The 20725-nt window shown below is 40.1% G+C and overlaps 1 protein-coding gene across 7 annotated transcripts in view; it reads right to left on the reverse strand.

The window, feature by feature from the left end:
* The window catches only part of RBMS3 (RNA binding motif single stranded interacting protein 3), a 1053558-nt gene that overhangs the window by 915358 nt on the left and 117475 nt on the right, over positions 1-20725 (reverse strand). For 6 of the 7 annotated variants that reach the window (XM_053260503.1, XM_053260501.1, XM_053260506.1 and 3 more), the window contains one exon: positions 8611-8679. The exons of the other annotated variant lie outside the window; for it this stretch is intronic. In XM_053260503.1, the coding sequence (XP_053116478.1) occupies positions 8611-8679 (69 nt within the window). The remainder of the gene's footprint in view (positions 1-8610; positions 8680-20725) is intronic. 7 annotated transcript variants of the gene reach the window in all.

A 20725-nucleotide genomic window follows, 5' to 3' on the forward strand; every position in this document is an offset into this window, starting at 1 on the left:
ATTGCTGAAATGAGCCAATGAAGCTCTTCTATCACCAGAAAGTGGGCTAAGGGAGCTCAGCCCACTTCCTAGTGATAGTTGGAACCACTATCGGTGGTTCCAAGGCGAGCCCGGTGGTTCCAAGGCAGCTAGCCCGTCTAATTTCCCCTCCCCTTAAACAAGGTTAACGGAGTGAGTGCTCCATTAACCTTGTTTTTCTGCTAGTATGCCGCCACCACACACCACAGGGAGACCCCCGCCTGGGAGACTACAAGCAGCCTCCTGGGCTTGGAGGTCCCCCCAGAATGCCCCACACACTAACACGGGGCATTCTGGGACTTCTGGGGGCTGAATGGCCCCCAATCCCAGTAGCCCCCACTGGCTCCATGATGGAGCCGGTAGTTGTGTGGTGGCTGATCCGGCCACCCCGGGCTCCACGGGTGATTGTCTGTGGGGAGAGTGAGCTAAGTCCACGCTCCCCACAATCCACCTCGAGGCACTTCACATGATTAATGTGAAGCACCTCAATGAAACACATCAAGCCACCGAATGAAGCAACAAAACATAAATGAAATGAAATCTTTTGCATATCCCTATGTAGCTATGTAGTAGTAGAACTATATGCCATGTGCCTTTAGACAATGAACGACCAAGTAATGTAGTGCATTCCAAGCCTCCAAAGTGGGGGCGGGTAAGACTGAGACAGAGGCTTTCTCAGAAAACTAGTAAGTTGGCAGCTAAGGTGAGATCTGAATAACAGATTTCACAGGTCACACTCTCAGCAACCTTATTAATGTCACTTAATATCAGGGTCCTGCATCAAGTAGTGATAACTCTTTTTCCTTTTCATTTGGCAATTACTGTAAACTAGAGGGGTTTTTTCAGACACGGTTTGTAAAATTATGTTTTTAGCAACTTCAGTTTGTTATTTTGGATCATGTGAACTTGTGTTGGTAATTAGCAATGTAATAGGCAACCATAATCAGAATATTTTCAAAAAATCTCATTGTACCTGTTGATGGTACTTGACATCTAGACAGACAACGTGCAGCTGCAGCAATGCAGCACACTCTATTGGGGAGAGATTTTTTAAAAATCAACCACCCCCTCCTTCCTCAGAGGAATATATTTGGGAGTCTCAGAAGGCTTCAGCGGGAAGGGGAGTTTGACAAAGAAAACCAAGTAGTTTTCATCAATTGTCCCTTGTAGCAATGGCTGTCATTAGCTGCAGCAGCATTTCATTAGTCTCGATGTTGACTGGTGTGTTACAGCATAACCAATAGATGTTGACCGTTATTCATTTAAAAAAATCATGATGCCACTATTATTTCCATAATTCACCAAAATTCACCATAAGTCAGAGGAGTGACTCATAGCGGTGAAAAGAATTACAGAGTCCTCCCAATGTGTGCTTAAAACAAGCCAGATTTCACCATTTTAAAAACAAAATTTCAAAAACACCAAAAATCAGGGGATCGACCAACTCTTCATATTCACTACAGGGCACCTTGGCCTCCTTCTTCTCATGTGTGGCACTTTTCAAGGCTCTAGGCAAATTGGTGATGTTTAGTGAGTTCCCCATTCACTCTATGGGGGAAAATCCTATTCCATTTTGCTAATCCAAATTCCAAAGGATTTCCTAAATTAATTTGAATATTTCAGAATTAATTCCAACTTTTAATCAGAATTAATTCTCCAAAGGATCTTATGGGGGGTTGGGGGAAAGGTTAAACATCAGTTTAAAATCACCTGCTTGCTCATTTCTTCATCATGCCCTACCACACAACACAAGCCACTTTGATGTCCTTAGGAGCTACCCGTGCAAAACAATGGGGTGTTTTGAGTTTCCCCATTGTTCTCTATGGCTGAAACACTTGAACCATTTTGAGTTTGTTTCATTGAAACAACCAGATCGACCACTGTTTCGACAAAACATTTTTGCCATCTGTGTTTTGTTTTGAGCTAGAAACAAAGTGCAAAATCCGTTTCATGTTCATCCCTAATACAGATCTGTACATACGTACTCTATACACAGATTGAACATAGACTGAACAGAGTGAGCATAGGGCTTCAATGTGTAAAGATTCTAGAGAAGTATTCACTGCTCAGAGACTTTGGTGGGAAAACACTCTAACCAGCTTAAGAGGTGGTGGTAATAATTTCTGGCTTTTACCTAGAATTGCCTATTATTCAAAAGAAGTCCTCACAGTATGCATGAAGTGCCCAGTAGATGCCAACCATACTGATTTTCCAGTTTGAAAGGATCAATACAACAAATTATAAGGTCGCTTTGAAGTGACTATTAGATCAGATATGAAATACATCTTGACTGGTTTAAAGCATCTTTATGTACTACTGTATTTTGTTCCATTAAGCAGCCATTTGCAGTAAGAACAAGCAGAGCATTTCTGCTGTTCAGAATGTCTGCCCTTTGTCTATAGCAAGCAATCTATTTTCATTCATTTTCTTTACAGACTTAAATGAGCAGATGTAATTCAGTTTAGATAATGCATCACAGCTGCAGTAGGCAGGAAAGAATGGAAGAAAGTAATTGTTCCTGAAAGGAGGATACAAATGAATCGAATGCATCGTATTTGTGCAATTCAACTTGGAATTTCTCTCTGTCAACTTGGATGCAGTATGCATAGCAACAAATCCTTCCCTCTTACAACTGTGTTCCAGTAAAGTAAAACACAAGGTTGAATGGATGAATGAGTGTTCTTCTATATACCACTAACAGAGCAAAGCTTTCTTCTATTTTATCCTTCTTCTTACAGTAAACAGGGCCGCATTAATTTCCACTGAGACTGTATCAATCAGTAATCTGTCTAGTCTTTGGTTCTTCCCTGTAGGACTTGTCATGCAGCTTGCAAGCTGTGTCTAATGTCTTCCTCATGTTTGCTCAAATACAGAGAGGCACTGAAGAAACATCCTTGGTGCATTTAAGCACATTGCTAGAAGCTTCAAGTTAGGGAGGGTTCCATTTGCTCTAATGATCAGATGCTGTGCCTATTGCCATCCTCATGCAGTATGGTCTAGCAACATTCAAAGGTAGCAAGCATGACTTGTCCCCTTAGCTAAGCAGGGTCCACCCTGGTTGCATATGAAAGGGAGACTAGAAGTGTGAGCATTGTAAGATATTCCCCTCAGGGGATGGAGCCGCTCTGGGAAGAGCAGAAGGTTCCAAGTTCCCTCAACCTTGAAGAAACCGCTGCCAGTCTGTGAAGACAATACTGAGCTAGATAGACCAATGGTCTGACTCAGTATATGGCAGCTTCCTATGTTCCTACGTATTGTCATTTATTAAAGGGTTTACTGATAAAAATCAGCACAGTGTTGGGAAACCCATGGTATAGTGATTAGAGTCCAGACTAGACTGGAGTTCAAATTCCCACTCAGCCATGAAGCTTATTGGATGATGTTGGGTCAGACACTAGCTCTCAACCTAACCAACCAGATCTTGTGAGGATAACACAGGGAGAATACCATGGATGCCACCATGATTAACTCCTTGGAGGAAGGGGGAAATAGAAATGTTATGAATTAATATTCCTGTTCCCCAATGTTGTTCCTGTGTGCAGAGAAAGATCAATCCATTACATCTTCTTGGTGGCTAGGCCTGGTGGAGTTGGCAGTCTGCCCCAATAATGGCTTGCCACCAGTGGGGACAAAGATGTGAAGACAGAGACAGCATCCAAATGAGGCCGTCACTGTAGGATGGTTGACCAAGCACAATCTAGCTCTTCACCAGAAGCCCAATCATACAAACCAACTACAGGATCATCAGTCTCACCACACATCACTATTTTCTTTCCACCAACAAAATCAATGGAATGACACTCAAATGGAACTATTCTCTTTGCAGTAAGCTGCATTATTCCTCTCTATCTTGCATCTCAACACAGCTCTTGAAACTGTTTGCTTTCTCTTTCCAAAGATAAATTTGCTTTGTTACCTCAGTGCAGTGTTGCACTATTTATTTATTTATTTATTTATTTGCTTGCTATTGTAATAAACATCTGGAAGCTTAAGTTAGACAAATTTATGTTCTGGATTTTTAAAATCAATGGACACTAATAACCCATTTGTAGTATTGATCAACAGTTTTCACACTACTATAGAAAGACAGAAAAGGAAATATGGGCCCATTAAAGACAATGTACAAGATAAATATGTAAATTATCTGTACAAGTAAAGCAGCCTTTCTTAAAAACATCATTTAAAATATATATATATTTCTTATAATCTTATCCCAGTCTTACATGGGTTTCCTATTAGTCTCCAGTCCAGGAGTTGATGATGTCTTTACCAGCTTAGCTTCAACTACTCTGATCAGTCAGTGTGTCAAAAATATAACGTTATATATGAGAGCATGTTTGGTTTAATGGTTATAACACTGTGCTAGATTTTGAAAGAAGGTTCAATTCCATGAGCTGTTGCATACTCCCATTACGGTCCAAAACAAACTGCTTCAACATTATATTTTATTGCCTACAGTTTCTAGAGGGGGAAATAATATTTCTCTTCCAATCAAAGAATAATAGCACTAATTAAAGTACTTTGACAGCATGCTAATAGGAACTTCAGGTTGGCCTGAGCCATGCACTTTCAATGTTCAGCACATCTCCTAAGGACCTGCAACACAGGAACAAGCTGCCTATTTATTGCTAAGTGGTGGTATCTTCGGTCACTCAAAAAGAGGTATTTGTCTGAAATTGACCTCTCAATGAAAATGGCCAACATTACCGTGTTCGGAAACAATAAATCCTCCAGAACTAGCAGTTTCTCCATCAAAGGAACATAGTTTCTTTCTTTCTACATATTGGTATTAGACAATGCCTTCCCACATGAAAAGAGTGGTGACCATCACAGAACAAATGAAATGGTTCTCAGGAAAACTCCATAAGATTTCCAATAAATTGCTAACCCAAACACTTTCTCTGAAACCTTTAATTTGGCCTGGAACAATTAACTAACAGGATGCCAGTGGAGCTCTTACAGAGTTGGTGTAATATAATCTCTGCATGCAGCACTAGTCAGCAGCCATGTCACAGACAGTCTTGCTTTAGATGTGGAAACAAACATGTATGGGTTAGGCGTGGAGCCTGCTACCATGATGCCCTACTCACACATTGTTAAGGCTCTGTCCAGAGTCACTCAGTGGTGGCATATTACACTCATTTTGAAGGAACTGCTCTGATTGCCGATTTGTTTCTGGATCCCATTCAAGGTTTATGTTATCACCTTTGAAGCCTTTAATGGTGTTGGGACTGGATTCCTGATGAATCACTTGCTCCTAAATGGTTCTGCGAGACCCAATTGTCATGCACATAGAACAGGGCCCTCTTGGTTATTGCTCTCCCTGTTGATGTCTATTCCTGGCTTCCCTTGCTGCCTTTAAGAAACCTGTTTGTTCAGGCCTGTGCTTCTATGGGGGTGCTGGTTTCTCCTGCTGCTCTATCTCTGTATTTTATGGTTTGTATTGCATTGCTGGTTGCTTTAATGTGATTTATGGATTTTACTGTTGCATTGTGTAACCTTGTAAACCGCCTTGGGGGAAATGTATAGAAATCTAACCATAAACGGACACCTGTAAAAGGCTTGCAAAGAGGTTTTATGAGTAGTCAGTCTTTGACCACAATCCCTCTGTTTTTTTCTACCATGGCCGATACATATATATAAAAAAAGAAATTTCATCAACAATTGTATCAGGTGATCCATTCTTTTCCTCTTCCCCATGAATAATTAAATATAGTGTAGGCAGTGAAATTAAGGCACTTTGGAAAATACGATTCCCTGTTATAGCTAGTTAATGCCTAGTGACAATATAGTATTTCACAGAAAGATCACTCACTTCTACTAAAAGTCAGTTGCCCTGAGTTCAATGGAACTGAGTTCCTATTAAAGATGGCCTGCATCCAGATTAGTGTCACGCTAGCATAATACTGTTACATGAGCACAAGGATTGCACAGAAAAAAGAACAGATGTCCCAGACTAGTTCTTGCACAAGCAGAAGAAGTTGACACATTGCGCAACACACAGTACAATGTCTTGCGAAACACACTGCGCAACCTTGTATGTGTCCCAGAGAAGCCCTTCCGCTATCGTTTGTGCAACACTGTGGAGCATTACAACTTCACAAACGTCTTAAGTGAGCACAACTTCTCTTGTTGCACTAGTACAACACCAGTCTGGATGCCAATCACTGTTTTCATTTGCAGTTACTGCATGTGGATGGTATAGAGGGATATGGCAATCAAAACAATGAGTATCTTGTTGCAGTGCATTTGCTTTCTGCTTATGCAGAAAGCAAATTTGCTTTCAAACACAATACACATTGGATCTGTATTGTAGAGGTATTTGAAATTCATGACTTTGGTCATCTTGCCTTTGGTAGTGTGTTGGCTTAAATGGTCTTTGGAGTCTTCCACAGAGTTCTACATAGAAGTCCTAACCATAAACTGGCAGCAGGTGGTAGCGGGCTGGGGAGGTGTAGTTCCTATAGCTAGTCTATGTTAGATAGAAATATGTTTCCGTTTACTCAATGGAATAATTATGTACATATTGATGCTTACATTACAATTCAAATGAACCACTGAAAATAAATGGAGGCCTACAGAAAACCTCAACCCCATCTCTGATTCCGTTTCCATCTTTTATGGAAAACATAGAAGAAATGTTTGGAGGAATTGGGAGGAAGTTAATGTAATTTTTAACATTCCTTAGCTGCTCCAAAGGTCACACTTCTGTAATTCTATTCATTTTTTCTGTGGATTCTTTTAAAAATGTATACGGAAGAGGATTCACTGAGTTCCCAGCATGAGGCAAAGGAAATGCAGACAATACGAAATGGCAACATAATCTTGTTTGTTCCTGGAAAACTATTTTCTAAATGTGTAAGTAAACAACAAGGACCCTTACAGGACACCACATGGAAGACAATCTATGATCTAATATAAATGTTTTGCTGAGCTCTAGTGTAAAAAGAAAATCATGCCTTTTCCTTCATCAAGCTGTAACATTGCCCTTTTCCCTCCAGTGGTGGTGCTGGCATTTTAATATCCACACCAGGCAAGTCTATATATGCTTATTAGAACTGAAACACTGAAGATAAAGGTTTACAATAAAGAGATAGAAAGAAAAAGAGACTATAAAGCAAATTACAAAAAGGAGAAGAAAGATTACAGTGCATTGTGGGATAGTACGAGAGGTGAAGAAGCAGTTCCACAGGCATGTTTTAATACAATAGGACAAAGCTTTTCCAACAGATGTAGAATAGCTTCAGATTTACTTTCAAACAACATTCCTGCTAGTTAATCTTTCAACCCTGTTCAGCAACTAACAGGATTCTAATGCTCCAAAACAATAATCTTGGATACAAGGCTTATCTTTTTCTCCCAGGAAAAGCAAGTATTAACAATGCACTATAAAAGTGGACTCCTAAAGTGCAGGGTGTGTTAAAGGTACACTCTTAATTTCAGAGTGTATCTGCTATTAACAGAAGGAAATGTGTTGAATGCACAAACTGAAACAGGAGTACTTCATTACATTTTTGCCCTAAGCAAATCAGTAGGAATCTACTGACAACTTAAGCATACAGCCTAATTCTTATTAGAAAACACAGGGTAGTCCTTTTGAAGATGGTGCAGTCAAGGCTGGTAAACTCAGCATTGAATGCACTGGAATTATTTTAAGGTGCTATGAAAAATCACATCAAATTGGCCCAGCTATAGTTCGACTCTGTAGAAACAGGGAATTTGGGGAAAGGCACTTATTGATTGATTGATTGATTGAACATATTTATACAGTGCTCATACAGGCTTCTGGGAAGGGGGACCTGAAATCAACATGAGTGCTATCAGAAAACTATATAACACATTAAGCCCATCATTTGGTCAGATAGTCGTAATTGAGGAAGTGGACCAGAAATTGACCTTTTAAAGGGGAGGAGAAACAGGTGTGTAGAAAGGGAAAGTTAACCCTGTTTCCCAACACCATTTGTCTTCCTAACATTGAACCACCCCAGATGGCTATTTGCTTCAAATGGCTGCTTTATGGACAAATGGCTGTGTAAGAGGGAAGTGTTTTTAAGCAGGGAAATGGTGCATGAAAAAATCTTCCTCCTGTGCACCAAGAGATGACCACTATGACTGTGTTTTGAGTGAAAAGGGACAATCCAATTAATAATGGGCTTAACATAATGTGTAGTTTGGCCCACAGTGTCCTCATTCCAGCTAATGTTAGTAGTTGCAATCAATGGAATATAAATTTGTTGAAATTAATTTGTTTCATCAGTTCAGTGCTACTTAGTCACATCTGACTTTGGCTGGATTGGAACCCCAGTGTCAAGCGCAACACAAAACACAGTGTCAACTGCAACACAAAATAATCCAACACAATACAAGACAGACCCAGCCAAAAGGTACTTGTAGAATGGTTTCCTGTTTAAAAAATTGTAAAAAGAAATAATTGTAAAAGTCAAGACTTCAACCTTAAATAAAGCTGTTATTCTCCATAAAACTAGTTTTTTCTTTGAATTAGACAGCAAACCGAACATTTCTAAACCGTTTTTGGACCCTTAGTTACAAAGGGTTATTACCCTGTGTGTGTGTGGGGGGTGCGTTTATTACCTGATGTGGTTGTGAACTTGACCATCTGCTATATGAAGGAGCACCTGAAGTCTTGTTGACTGTGGACTTCTGAAAAACAGGGGGGAAATACTATTAACCAATATTCAGTATGAATAACCTTATATATACCCCATTAGTTTCAGCACTGAGTGGAGAGGAAAGACAAAATTATTTTAGGGCAGTACATTTTCAGATACTGTACTCGGTGACACCAGCAATGGATCAAGCCAATCTTGTATGTGAGCTGACAGCACCTGATTTGTGTTAAAGATAGGGATGTCATAGAGATCCTAACAAGACAGAAGGTGCACACTTGTACAAAATAAATGCAAATATCAGAGAAGCTATTTTATTTTATTTGGCATTGCATCCATTCACTTGGATGCCTCCACTTCTTGATGGCAGTGAAGTCAGAGGGGGTAGCTGATAGAGAGATAAAGGGAGGGAAGGTGGGCAATAGACATCTAGAAAGAATCCAGATGGTCTATCCTTTGCCATATTGGAAGCACTATGGTAGTGCTGTTCTTAGTGCCAATATTTATCAGTTAGGGGTAGGAATCTGCCATGGAGACTTAAAAGATGGCAGCACTTATTTCCTTGCTCTCCTCCTTTCAATCTATCCTCGAAAATATCAGGCTGTGACATGAGGAGGAAGGGAGAGGGAGGAGACTATCTGCAAGGGCAGTATTTAATACCTGCCAACATGTCCTTATTTCCCCATTCAGGTGAATGGGGAAATAGGGACATGTTGGTAGGTATAGTATTTTTAGAATAAGAAATACTGGTACTGGTATAAGAAATACTACTTTAGAATAAGAAATACTACTGGAACCAAGCCAGTTTAAAACTTGCTTACTGGACTATATTTCCCAGGATGTGTTGATGCTCTTGAAATCTGATTAGAATTAAAATACATAGGAAGCAGTATGGAGATGATCCTTGCTTTGCTTACATGACATCCTAGTACTCATGGCCATAGATCAACATCATGACATTGCTTCATTGAAATAAGCAACATTACAGCAGAGAAAGCCACCTTAATCCAGAGTTACCTGGCTTCTTTGTGTTCTTTTCTCATATTTAAAATGGAACCCATACACCTGATTCAGTTTTGTGCTAAAGCTGCATTATATATAGTCGTTTATATGCGCTACAGCCCTTGAAGCCACTATTAGTATAAAATACTGCTGTATTATGGAATTATTAATATGGCAACTGCCTCCCTTTAATCCAAATTACTTTAATTAAAAAGATAAAAATTTAAAAAGCTCCAGACAGTTCCTTACTAATGAAACCATCAGAATACAAAAGGAGCTTTAAACAGTGAGCCGGATGGCTGAGAAAGAGTAGATTCCTTCCCAGATTGTTTTGAGGCAATATTACAATGTGTGGAAATATTTAACTTCTAGCTTTGTTTGAGGAAAGCAGGTAAAAACTGCTTAGGAGCAGCTAGAGAGTCCAAGTAACTTCATAAGAAATCGTAGCAAATGCCACTAGTGGCAAAGATGAACAATTTGGCAGATGAAATCCAAATAGCTGGCAAACTTTGCCCCTTCAGGGGCCCAGAGCTGTGTTGTTGGGAGATTTTTTTGTGTGACAGGAAAAAATGGCAATGTATTTCATTAGAACATAAGAACAGCCCTGCTGGATCAGGCCCAAGGCCTATCTAGTCCAGCATCCTGTTTCATATAAGTGGCCCACCTGATGCCTCTGGGGAGCCCACAGGCAAGAGGTATGTGCATGCCCTCTCTCCTGCTGTTGTTCCCCTGCAACTGGTATTGAGAGGCATCGTGCCTCTGTGGCTGGAGATGGCCCACAGCCATCAGACTAGTAGCCATTAATAGACCTGTCCTCTATGAATCTGTCTAAACACCTTTTAAAGCCATCCAACTGGTGGCCATCAACACATCCCATGGCAAGGAATTCCATAGATTAATTATGTGCTGTGTGAAAAAGTACTTCCGTTTGTTGGTCCTAAAATTCCCAACCTTCTGTTTCATGGGGTGACCCCTAATTCAAGTTTTGTGAGAGAGGGAGAAAAATTTCTGTGTGTCTACCCTCTGTCTCCACTCCATGCATAATTTTATACACTTCAATCATGTCTCCCCTTAGTCGCCTCTTTTCCAAGGTAAAGAGCCCCAGATGCTGTAGTCTAGCCTCATAAAGATCCAGGCCTCTGATTGTTTTGGTTGCCCTCTTCTGCACTTTTTCCAGTTTTACAATATCCTTCTTAAGATATGGTGACCAAAGCTCTACACAGTACTTCAGATGTGGCCGCACCACAGATTTGTATAAGGGCATTATAATATTAGTATTTTTATTTTCAATCCCACTCCTAATGATTCCTAGCATGGAATTAGCTTTTTTCACAGCTGCCGCACACTGAGACAACACTTTCAATGAGCTGTCCACCACAACCCCAAGATCTCACTCCTGGTCAGTCACCAACAACTCAGATCCCATCAGAATATATGTGAAGTTGGTGTTTTTTGCCCCAACATGCATCACTTTACACTTGATTACACTGAACCGCATTTGCCATTTTGTTGCCCAGTCCCCCAGTTTGGAAAGATCTTCTTGGAGCTCCTCACAATCCATTGTGGATTTCACTACCCGAGATAGTTTAGTGTCATCTGCAAATTTGGCCACTTTGCTAGTCACCCCAACTTCTAGATCATTTATGAACAAGTTAAAGAGCACTGGTCCCAGTACTGATCCCTGGGGGACCCCACTTCCTACTTACCTCCATTGTGAAAACTGTCCATTTATTCCTACTCAGTTTCCTGTCCTTCAACCAGTTACCAATCCACACATGAACCTGTCCCCTTATTCCATGACTGCTAAATTTACTCAAGAGACTTTGGTAGGAAACTTTATCAAAAGCTTTTTGGAAATCCAAGTATACTATGTCAACCGGATCACCTTTATCCACATGTCTGTTGACACTCTCAAAGAACTCCAAAAGGTTAGTGAGGCAAGACTTTCCCTTGCAGAAGCCATGCTGGTTCTCCTTCAAGAAGGCCTGTTCTTCTATATGTTTTAACAATTTTGTCCTTAAGTATGCTTTCCATCAATTTACCCATCTCCGAGGTTAAGCTGACTGGCCTGTAATTTCCTGGATCCCCCCTGGATTCCTTCTTGAAAATTGGAGTCACATTGGCTTCTTTCCAGTCCTCTGGTACAGAGCCTGATTGTAGGGACAAGTTATATATTTTTGCTAGGAGATCAGCAATTTCACATTTGAGTTCCTTCAGAACTCTTGGGTGGGTGCCATCTGGCCCTAGCGATTTGTTAGTTTTTAGCTTTTCAAGACAGTTTAGAACATCTTCCCTTGTCACCTCAAATTCACAGTTCCTAAACACTCCCCTATGTCCTCACTGTGGCTCCAATATAGATAAGGGTTATACTACTATTATTTTAAAGCAAACCCCAGTCTAGACAGCAATATATTAACATCACATCTATTTTGGAGAGGTGTTGATATCAGTCACTGATGTGGTTTAGCTTGCTGACGTGGGGTGCTCTTAGAATCATTGGACCATCAGATGTTTAATTCACTTTATACAACTCATCCTGTCTATATTGTTTCAATATACCATATTTGTGTGAATATACTTCACAGGATACAGAATTTTTTGCATCTCATGAGGGAGCATGTGGGGATTTAAGTGGATGTGGGGTGTACAGAATTATTTTTGCATAGGAAGCTATCTGGATAAATCCCCGGCAGAGAGGTGAGTGAGAAAAGTGATTCAAGGATTCAAGGGCACTGGTAGCCAACAAAGGAGCCACAGGAGAGGCAAAAATTTCTTTCTGCCCTGCTCTTCCCAAGCTGACATAAGACTTGTCAAGTGACATGGAATCTTTCTTCCTCCCTTCCCCTGTGGCTCTTTCTTTTCTCCTTCATGATTTCCAAGCTTATATCTTTTACCATTCTTTCCATCCCTGACTCGTGATGCTTCCAATCTCACTGGCTACTACAATTTTGTCAAAAATGTGTGTGGGATGCAGAAGTGCAGGTTATGCACTACTCTCCCCACCCCCACACACACCTGCATAAAGGCTTATATTCTGCAGGTTATCCCCGGGTGCAAGTTATGCTCTTCTGCAGGGTACATGCAGGTTCTCCCCTCTCAATTCCCTGACACATATTGTGCTATCGCTTCACATCTATCTATTGGTTTGCTCACTTATTTATTTATTTGCTTGCTTGCCCATCAATTATATTTTTATCCTACTTTCCTTCTAAGGTTCTTGGGGTAGTTGCCAACCCCCACAAATTTGGACTGGCATCTCCAGGAACCAGCATCAATCTCCGGGAAGTTTTTCACACGGGGCTTTGCCCTTTAACTTGCATCACCTCCAGAATGGAGGTGATGTGTTCACCTATCGGCCAGATAGATTTACCCTGAAGTCCCTGAGAGTTATCGGGGAGCAGTTCATACACAATTCGGGGTTTTCACTGTGTGTTTGAGTGTAGCCCAATTTATATCCAGGCTAAAAAAATCCACTATTTGCATGGGGTTTGGGGGAAAACTTTGAGTTCATAGTAAACTCTCCCAGTTAACTTGCAGAAAAGCCTGCTGTGTGTAAAAGTCCAAGGTGATTACTGAAAGCAGTCCTGAAGACTTTAATGGCTTGATAAAGTAAAAAACACTGGAAAAAATATATTGGGAAAGAATATTCAGGAACAGCTTTAGTCAGAGGTGGCAACCCAAATATATGAACTTATCCCACTGTGATAAGAATATAAGAACATAAGAACAGCCCTGCTGGATCAGGCCCAAGGCCCATCTAGTCCAGCATCCTGTTTCGCACAGTGGCCCACCAGATGCCACTGGAAGCCACAGACAGGAGTTGAGGGTGTGCCCTCTCACCTGCCAACAACCCTGATCTCCCAACAACCCTGTGGAGTAAATTAAAACATTGCCTACTCTGTGCCTTTAAAAAGTACCTTGGAAATAATATATCCTGTACTGTGTTCACCACAGTTGGAGATCAAAAGCCTGTTCTACTGACTCTTTAAACCAGAAATACTTTGATTTAAGTTGAAATAATCTATCTCAATTTGTGGCATTCAGAGCTGACTCAGTACAATCATTTTTACAATGCTAGGTAAATTCATCTTAATTGCTTGGTTATACCCTTGAGATTTCTGAACTCTCTCCTTCTATAGACTAGTCATAACCTTCTTAGACTGTAATCCACAAACTATTTACAGCAGTTTAACATATTTGTGAATTGCATTTCCATAAACAGAAAATTTTGCACTTATTCAGATCCTATAGGAAGCAAGAAGAGCCTAATGTTTTGAAAAAGTAATGGAGGCTTTCCTAGAGAGGGATGGAGAATTGCCAGGGAAGACTTACATTGCTCCCGAAAATGATTGCCATACACTCCACAACTGTTCCTATTTTCTGGTACTTGTCCCTGGAAAATCACTGTCTCTATTTTATATTTCTCTTAGAAGCTATTTCATTTTTCTCAGAAGCAATTTATCAATTTAAGAACATTGTGTAGGATCTAAAGGTTCCCTTCTAGAATCAGATGTTTTCCTTCAAAGGAAGGCTTCTTCTGTTGATGGAAACTTCTTTTGTTGGAGGAGGGGAACCATCGGATCCAATCTCCATTGTTATTGTGTGTACTAGAGAGCTTCCTTTCCTTCTCCTTCATCTTCCTCATAGTTCCTATCCACCCGATAAATGTTGCTGAATACGTAGCACCTACAGCTAATGTAGGTAATGCAACCAGAAGCATTGTAGAATGAACATCCTATTAAGTTTTTTTTTTCCATAGAAAGTTAACTATTCATCAGTTTACTAACATATGCCCTGATTCTTCACCTAGACCAGGCCAGGCCATTGCAAAGTAAATGCCAATAAAGAAGAGTACAGTAGGAGAAGCCCCTTTGGAACAGTGTAATAGTGGGCAGCAGGGGAGATCTCCACTACAGTGATTCTTGCTGTGAGGATAGGACCATTACAAACATACAAGGATTATCCCTCTTTTAATCTGGAAAATACTGGAGTGTATGAGACGCCGGCCCTTTCAGTGTCTGTCAAATCAAGGACTAAAAGGTGGGGCTTTCAATGCTTCGCTACTGATTATCGGCATCAAACTGATAATCAGTTCCGAAGCGATAAAAGCTTTCGGGGCATTCTCAACTATTTCAGTGAAAATTTTCCCTGATATCAGTAGATGATTCAATGCAATGCCTCATCATTTGAGCATTGCATGGAATATTATTGAAGGGTAGGGGTTTACTTGCCTTGCTTTACATTGTCTCACCCTAGAATGCACGAGGGCAGGAAGCAATATCACAAGGTGGTAATTTGAAAAGGTGGTGATTTGAATTGCGGCCATTGCAGCTGCCTTCTGGGCAGTTAATTTATTCAGGGAAAGAAAGATCTTCATTAAAAGGTAAGCTCCCTACCTCCCACTCTGATATCCACCTCTGATATCCAGTGCACGATTCAGTCATCACCGGGATTGGGTTGATACTGATCCCAGCAATGGCCATGCACAGTTTTACCCAAAAGGTCTGTGCTAGAATTTTAAAAAGGTGTACCAAGGACCTTCTCCATGGTGGCCCCCAGGATGTAGAACTCCATGCCCCAGGAGATCTGTTTGGCTCCAAGTCAGCCTGTTTCATCTTTTTACAAGTGACTTTGAGTTTGTTGTGTCTTAGCTGGCGCTTTATTGGCTTGGTTTTTTAACTGGCTCTACCATTTATTTTGTTGTTGTTGTTTTATGGTTTGGTTATGTTTGCTATTTCATTCTCGTCAGCCACCTTGAACTTTTTTTATTAGAATAGAGGGATATAAATTTTCTAAACAAGCAAACAAAGCATCTATTTTTTTATTAAAGCTTTTGGCTGACACTTTCAAGCATATTATAGGGACATGCATCCTTTTCTCCCATCTCCATCTGTTTCCCCCTAAACTAAGAACAAGAGTAAATGTTGCATGCTGAGTCTTTTGACCTATTTGGGAAGTCTGTGAGACACTTGATTTCCTAACTTCAGAAGGCAATTAGGACAAGGTTTAAGAGCCATAAATGTGTAATGTCAAACAAAATCCTCCAAAATCAGATTTGAATGAAATATAAGATATAATTATATGCAGTAAACTTGTCAGTAGCATGTAAAATATTGAGGAATAGAGAAGAAAAGGTCACTGTATTTCACACAATAGTATCAGATATACTTTTTGTTTTAAAGGAATTAATGTAACAACATGATAAGGCAAAAACAGAGAAGATACTGCATGAAGGTGCCAGCTATAAACATGAGAATCCTTTGGAGGGATGAGTTTTTATAATATAAAGCAAGCATGATAAGTGCATGCTTTTACCAGCTGGCAGAATCTCATTGGTAAGGAATATGTACCAACACTTTAAGTAACTTCTTGATTCCACCCCGCACCCACCCACTCCCACTAACAAATAATTGTTGAGAAATACAAATAATCTATTGCTGTTTGGGTCCAAAATGAGCCAAAGCAAAAATTTTGAGAGTAGTTCTTAACTGCTGGCAACATTGGTTGATTTAACTGCTGGCAACATTTTAATTTCCAGTTAGATTTAAGCCATCAGTTTTATTCAGATATTTAATAAAATGTAGCCTGAATTACTGAAAAGCTAAAAGTGATCCAGCCCACCTACCTTTAGAGACAGGTCCCTTAGCTACTATTTTAGAAAGCTACAGGGGACCATAATTTGAATAAAATAGTGATGAGTTGCGTTGGAACTAAAAATTGGTTATCAAAGATCAATAAGGACAACTGATTTTAAAGTGGAATGGACAATCTTTTACACTTTCAGGCAAGATTATCACATGGGCCTCCACATATTAGGAAGTACTTCTGGGCCCAAACCTCCTCCCGATATCTCAGGTTCAGACAGTGGCCAGGAGTGTTTTTTACTTTGGCTGATACACCATCTACGTCTATTTCTTGAGAAAAACAACCTTAGAAAAGTGGTGCATATGCTGGTAACATTTAAGCTTGACTACTGTAATGTGCTCTACATTGGACTGCCTTTGTATATAGTTCAGAGACTGCAACTGATGCAGAATGTGGCAGCCACGTTGGTCTGCGGGACACCCACAGAGACCACATTGATTGATTAAGTGCCATCAAGTCGGTGCCGACTCTTAGCAACCACATAGATAGATTCTCTCCAAGATGATCGGTCTTCAACTTGGCCTTTACGGTCTCTCAGTGCTGTCGTAATCGAGTCCCTCCACCTTGCTGCTGGTCATCTTCTTCTTCTCTTTCCTTCAACTTTTCCCAGCATTATGGACTTCTCAAGGGAGCTGGGTCTTCGTATAATGTGTCCGAAGTATGATAGTTTGAGCCTGGTCTTCCTCCAGCTTTAAAACCACGCTCATCTTCTTCCAATCCAGTTTCTCTCAGTATATGTTCAGCATATAAATTGAATAAAGGAGAAAGTATACAACCCTGACTTACTCCTTTGCCGATCTGGAGCCAGTCTGTTTCACCATGTTCTGTCTGGACAGTGGCTTCCTGTCCTGTGTATAGGTTTCTCATGATAATAATGAGGTGTTCTGGGACGCCTATTTTCCTAAGGATATTCTGCAACATGACATGGTTAACACAATTGAAGGCTTTTCTGTAGTCAATAATGCATATATTGACTTCTTACTGGTATTCTTTGGCTTTCTCAATTATTCAGTGTGCATCAGCAATGATGTCTCTTGTTCCTCGGCCTTTTCTGAAACCAGCTTGAACATCCAGCATTTCCCTGTCCACGTAGGGCTCTAATATATGTTGTATGATCCTGAGCATTATTTTGCTAGCATGAGAAATTAAAGATATTGTGCGATGGTTTGCTCAATCTCAAGTCTCCTTTCTTTGTTATGGGTATGTAGACTGACCTCTTACAATCTGTTGGGCACTGTGTCGTTCTCCAAATTTGCTGGCATAGTTTGGTTAGACTGATTCTTCTTCTGCTGCCTGCCATATTTCTCTAGCTATAGCCTTCCAACTTGGTAATGACCGAAGTGCTGATCTACCTTCATCTTCCCATAGTAGAGGTTCTTGCAAGTAGGGAATATCTTCTAGAGTATCTTGGATGTTGCCGTCCCTTCTGTACAGATTTTCAGTGTACTCCTTTTGTCTCTGTTTGATCTTCTCTGAATCAGTTACTATCTGTCCTTTGGCATCCCTTAACATACCAATTTGAGGTTGGAACCTCAGAGATATTTTGGAAAACTTGCCTTGTTTTTCCGTGTCTATTTCCATCCTCAAGGTCTTTACAGATGTCATTGTAGTACTGCTCCTTGTCTCTTCTAACAGCTTTCTGAAATTCCCTTTTAAGTTCCTTTATGAGGTCTTTATCTTTCTTGACTTTGGCTTCTTTCCTCTTCTTGGCAATTTCCACCATCTGTTCTGACATCCATTTTGCTTTCTTCTGTTTCTTGGTCTTTGGCAATCTCTTTTCACATTTGTCCTTAACAACTTCTTTGATTTCATTCCACAGTTCCTCTGGTTCCCCATCAGTGATGTTTATAACTTCAAAGTGGTTCCTGATGTTCTCCTTGAAAATGGTGGGTACATTCTCAAGATCATATGGTTGCTGGATAGTTTTGTTTTTCCGCTTTAGCTTGACTTGGAACTTGCACATGAACAGTTTGTGATCTGTTCCACAATCGGCCCCTGGCCATGTATTTGCTGTTATAACTGAGCTCTTCTACCTCCTTGCACCAATAATGTAATCAATTTGATTTCTGTGTACTCCATCTGGAAATGTCCATGTGTATAGGTGCCGCTTTGGTTGTCTGAAGAATGTGTTCGCAATGAAGAGATCATTGGCTTGGCAAAAACTAATAAGTCATTCTGCTTCGTTTCTGTTTCATAGACCATATAGGGTGACTGTGTTTTCCTTCTTACCTTTTCCAACTTTGGCATTCCAGTCTCCAACCACCAGCATCACATCTTGCTTACATATTCTGTCAATTTCAGACTGGACTTGAGCATAAAACTCATCAACTTCCTCTTCTTCCTCATCAGTGGTTGGGGCATAGACTTTAAGAACTGTCATGTTAAAGGGTTGTCCACAAAATCTAATTGATATTAATCAGTCACTGATCACATTGTATCCAAGTACTGTCATTGCTATATCCGGGACCACATTACACCTATTTTAAAAGAACTACACTGGCTACCAATTAGTTTCTGGGTGAAATACAAAGTGCTAGTGATTACCTATAAAGCCTTGAAGAGCTTGGGCCCAGGGTATTTAAGAGAGCGCCTTCTTCTTCATGAACTCTGCCACCTATTAAGATCCCACCATGTTGTTACCATGTGTCACAGCCCGGTGTCAACCAGTCCCATGATCCTAAGCTTCACCACCGCCACCAAGTAGACTTTTGGGTTTGTTTGTTTTTACCTCTGGCTGAGTCTACTAAAGCAGCCTTCCAAACCTCTGTCTTATTCAAAGCTAGGTAGGGTGGAAAGACTTCTAAGCATGGGGTGGGGAAACAGACAGCAGCTACAAATGTTTAACTTCAAAACAAAAAAAAAAAACACTTTACTTTAAAATAGTTCAATTCAAAATAATAGTTCTTGTACAAATCAGCAACCAAATGAGCACAAGGAATAAATAAAATCTGAGCAAAGTGTGTCCAATCTATCCTGCACTAATACTGGGCCCTAACTCAGAGTCCTTGCCAAGAGTCCTCTTGCAATCATCCCTAGTCAGATTCTGCACAAGCTTGGCTTGTCTCTTGCTCAGCCTCAGGTCCTGCTCCTCCTTCCCAGTTTTGGGGAAGTTCAATCCCATAATTCCTTCAGCTGCTTTAGGAGTGATTCGGTCTTCCAGAGAGTCACAATGGTCCCAGCAAGTTCTCAAATCTCTTTCCAGCACCAGTTCTGATTCTCTCTCAGACTGTGATAGTAAATCCTTCTCTTGAACTCTCTTCAGCTTTCCAACTTGTTCTACACTAAGCTCTGCTGAAGGAAGCCTCCTTTTATTGTCTTTTCCCCTCCATTTTTTTCTGAACCAATCAACACAGCTCAAGTTCCTGCCATTATTTCAAAACATACCAGTCAAATAAAACTCTCTTTTCTCTCCAAAATCAAACCAGTATATTACTTCTCCCTCCAAAACCAAACTGTAGAACAGGAGCTGTGAACCTTTGACCCCTGCTCAGCTTTTTAATATAGGGAGTAAGCAAAGCAATTGCAATACAGAAACCTTATATACAAAAAGAAGAGGTTCAGGCCTCATTCCTTCACATTCCCCATCTCTGGTTGCTTTTAAATGACTTTTAAAAGCTCACCTGTTTTATTAGGTTTCAAGTTTATGAAGTTTTACAGTTTTAGAGTTTTATTTATGGTAATTTTAATCTGTTTATATGATTTTTAGTTTGATTAGATTGTAAACCACCTTGAAATTTTCTGCAGGTCAATATATAAATGCAACAAATAAATGCATACATACACATTAGCTCTGTGATATGATGATCTAATTACCACCACATATTAGCAATAAGGCATACCATTTCTTAAATAGGTACATGAAGAGGCTTCTACAGTATATGCCTTCTTGAATCAATATCGCATTATAACATTTAGTGGCTAGTGCTGGTCTCCATTCAGCAACACAGTGATAAAGTTACATAAAGAAAGTACTGAGAGTAACTCAATAACACATGCTAAATATTTGCATAAAGTAAAAGTTTAAATGGAAACCCATCTATTTAGAGAAGTGATTTAGAGTTGTTCTTTTTAAATTCTTTCTCTGTTCCAGTAAATTTTTAATCTGTAAATCTGATTTTAAGTGGGTGTGGTTTTTAACTGCATTTTAATTCTGAATTATTTTATCTGTTATACTGCCTTCGTGAGCCACCCTGAGGAGTATCATACTGAAGGAATATGATATACATATTTTAAACCAACCAGAGCAACAGGAGCACAAATCCAGCAGAAGGTAGTTGCAACCAACTCCCACTGAAAGCATTGGAATTTTATATGGTTATGCCACATTTCTTTCAATTAGCTGTATTTGTGACTAGTGTCTGCTGAGTCGTACCTATAGACTATTCAAGCGGAACACCTGCTTCATTAGCCACATCTTTTCCCACCTGCCCCAG

Source organism: Hemicordylus capensis, chromosome 6 (genome assembly GCF_027244095.1).
Source record: "Hemicordylus capensis ecotype Gifberg chromosome 6, rHemCap1.1.pri, whole genome shotgun sequence".
In the NCBI taxonomy this organism is placed as follows: domain Eukaryota; kingdom Metazoa; phylum Chordata; class Lepidosauria; order Squamata; family Cordylidae; genus Hemicordylus; species Hemicordylus capensis.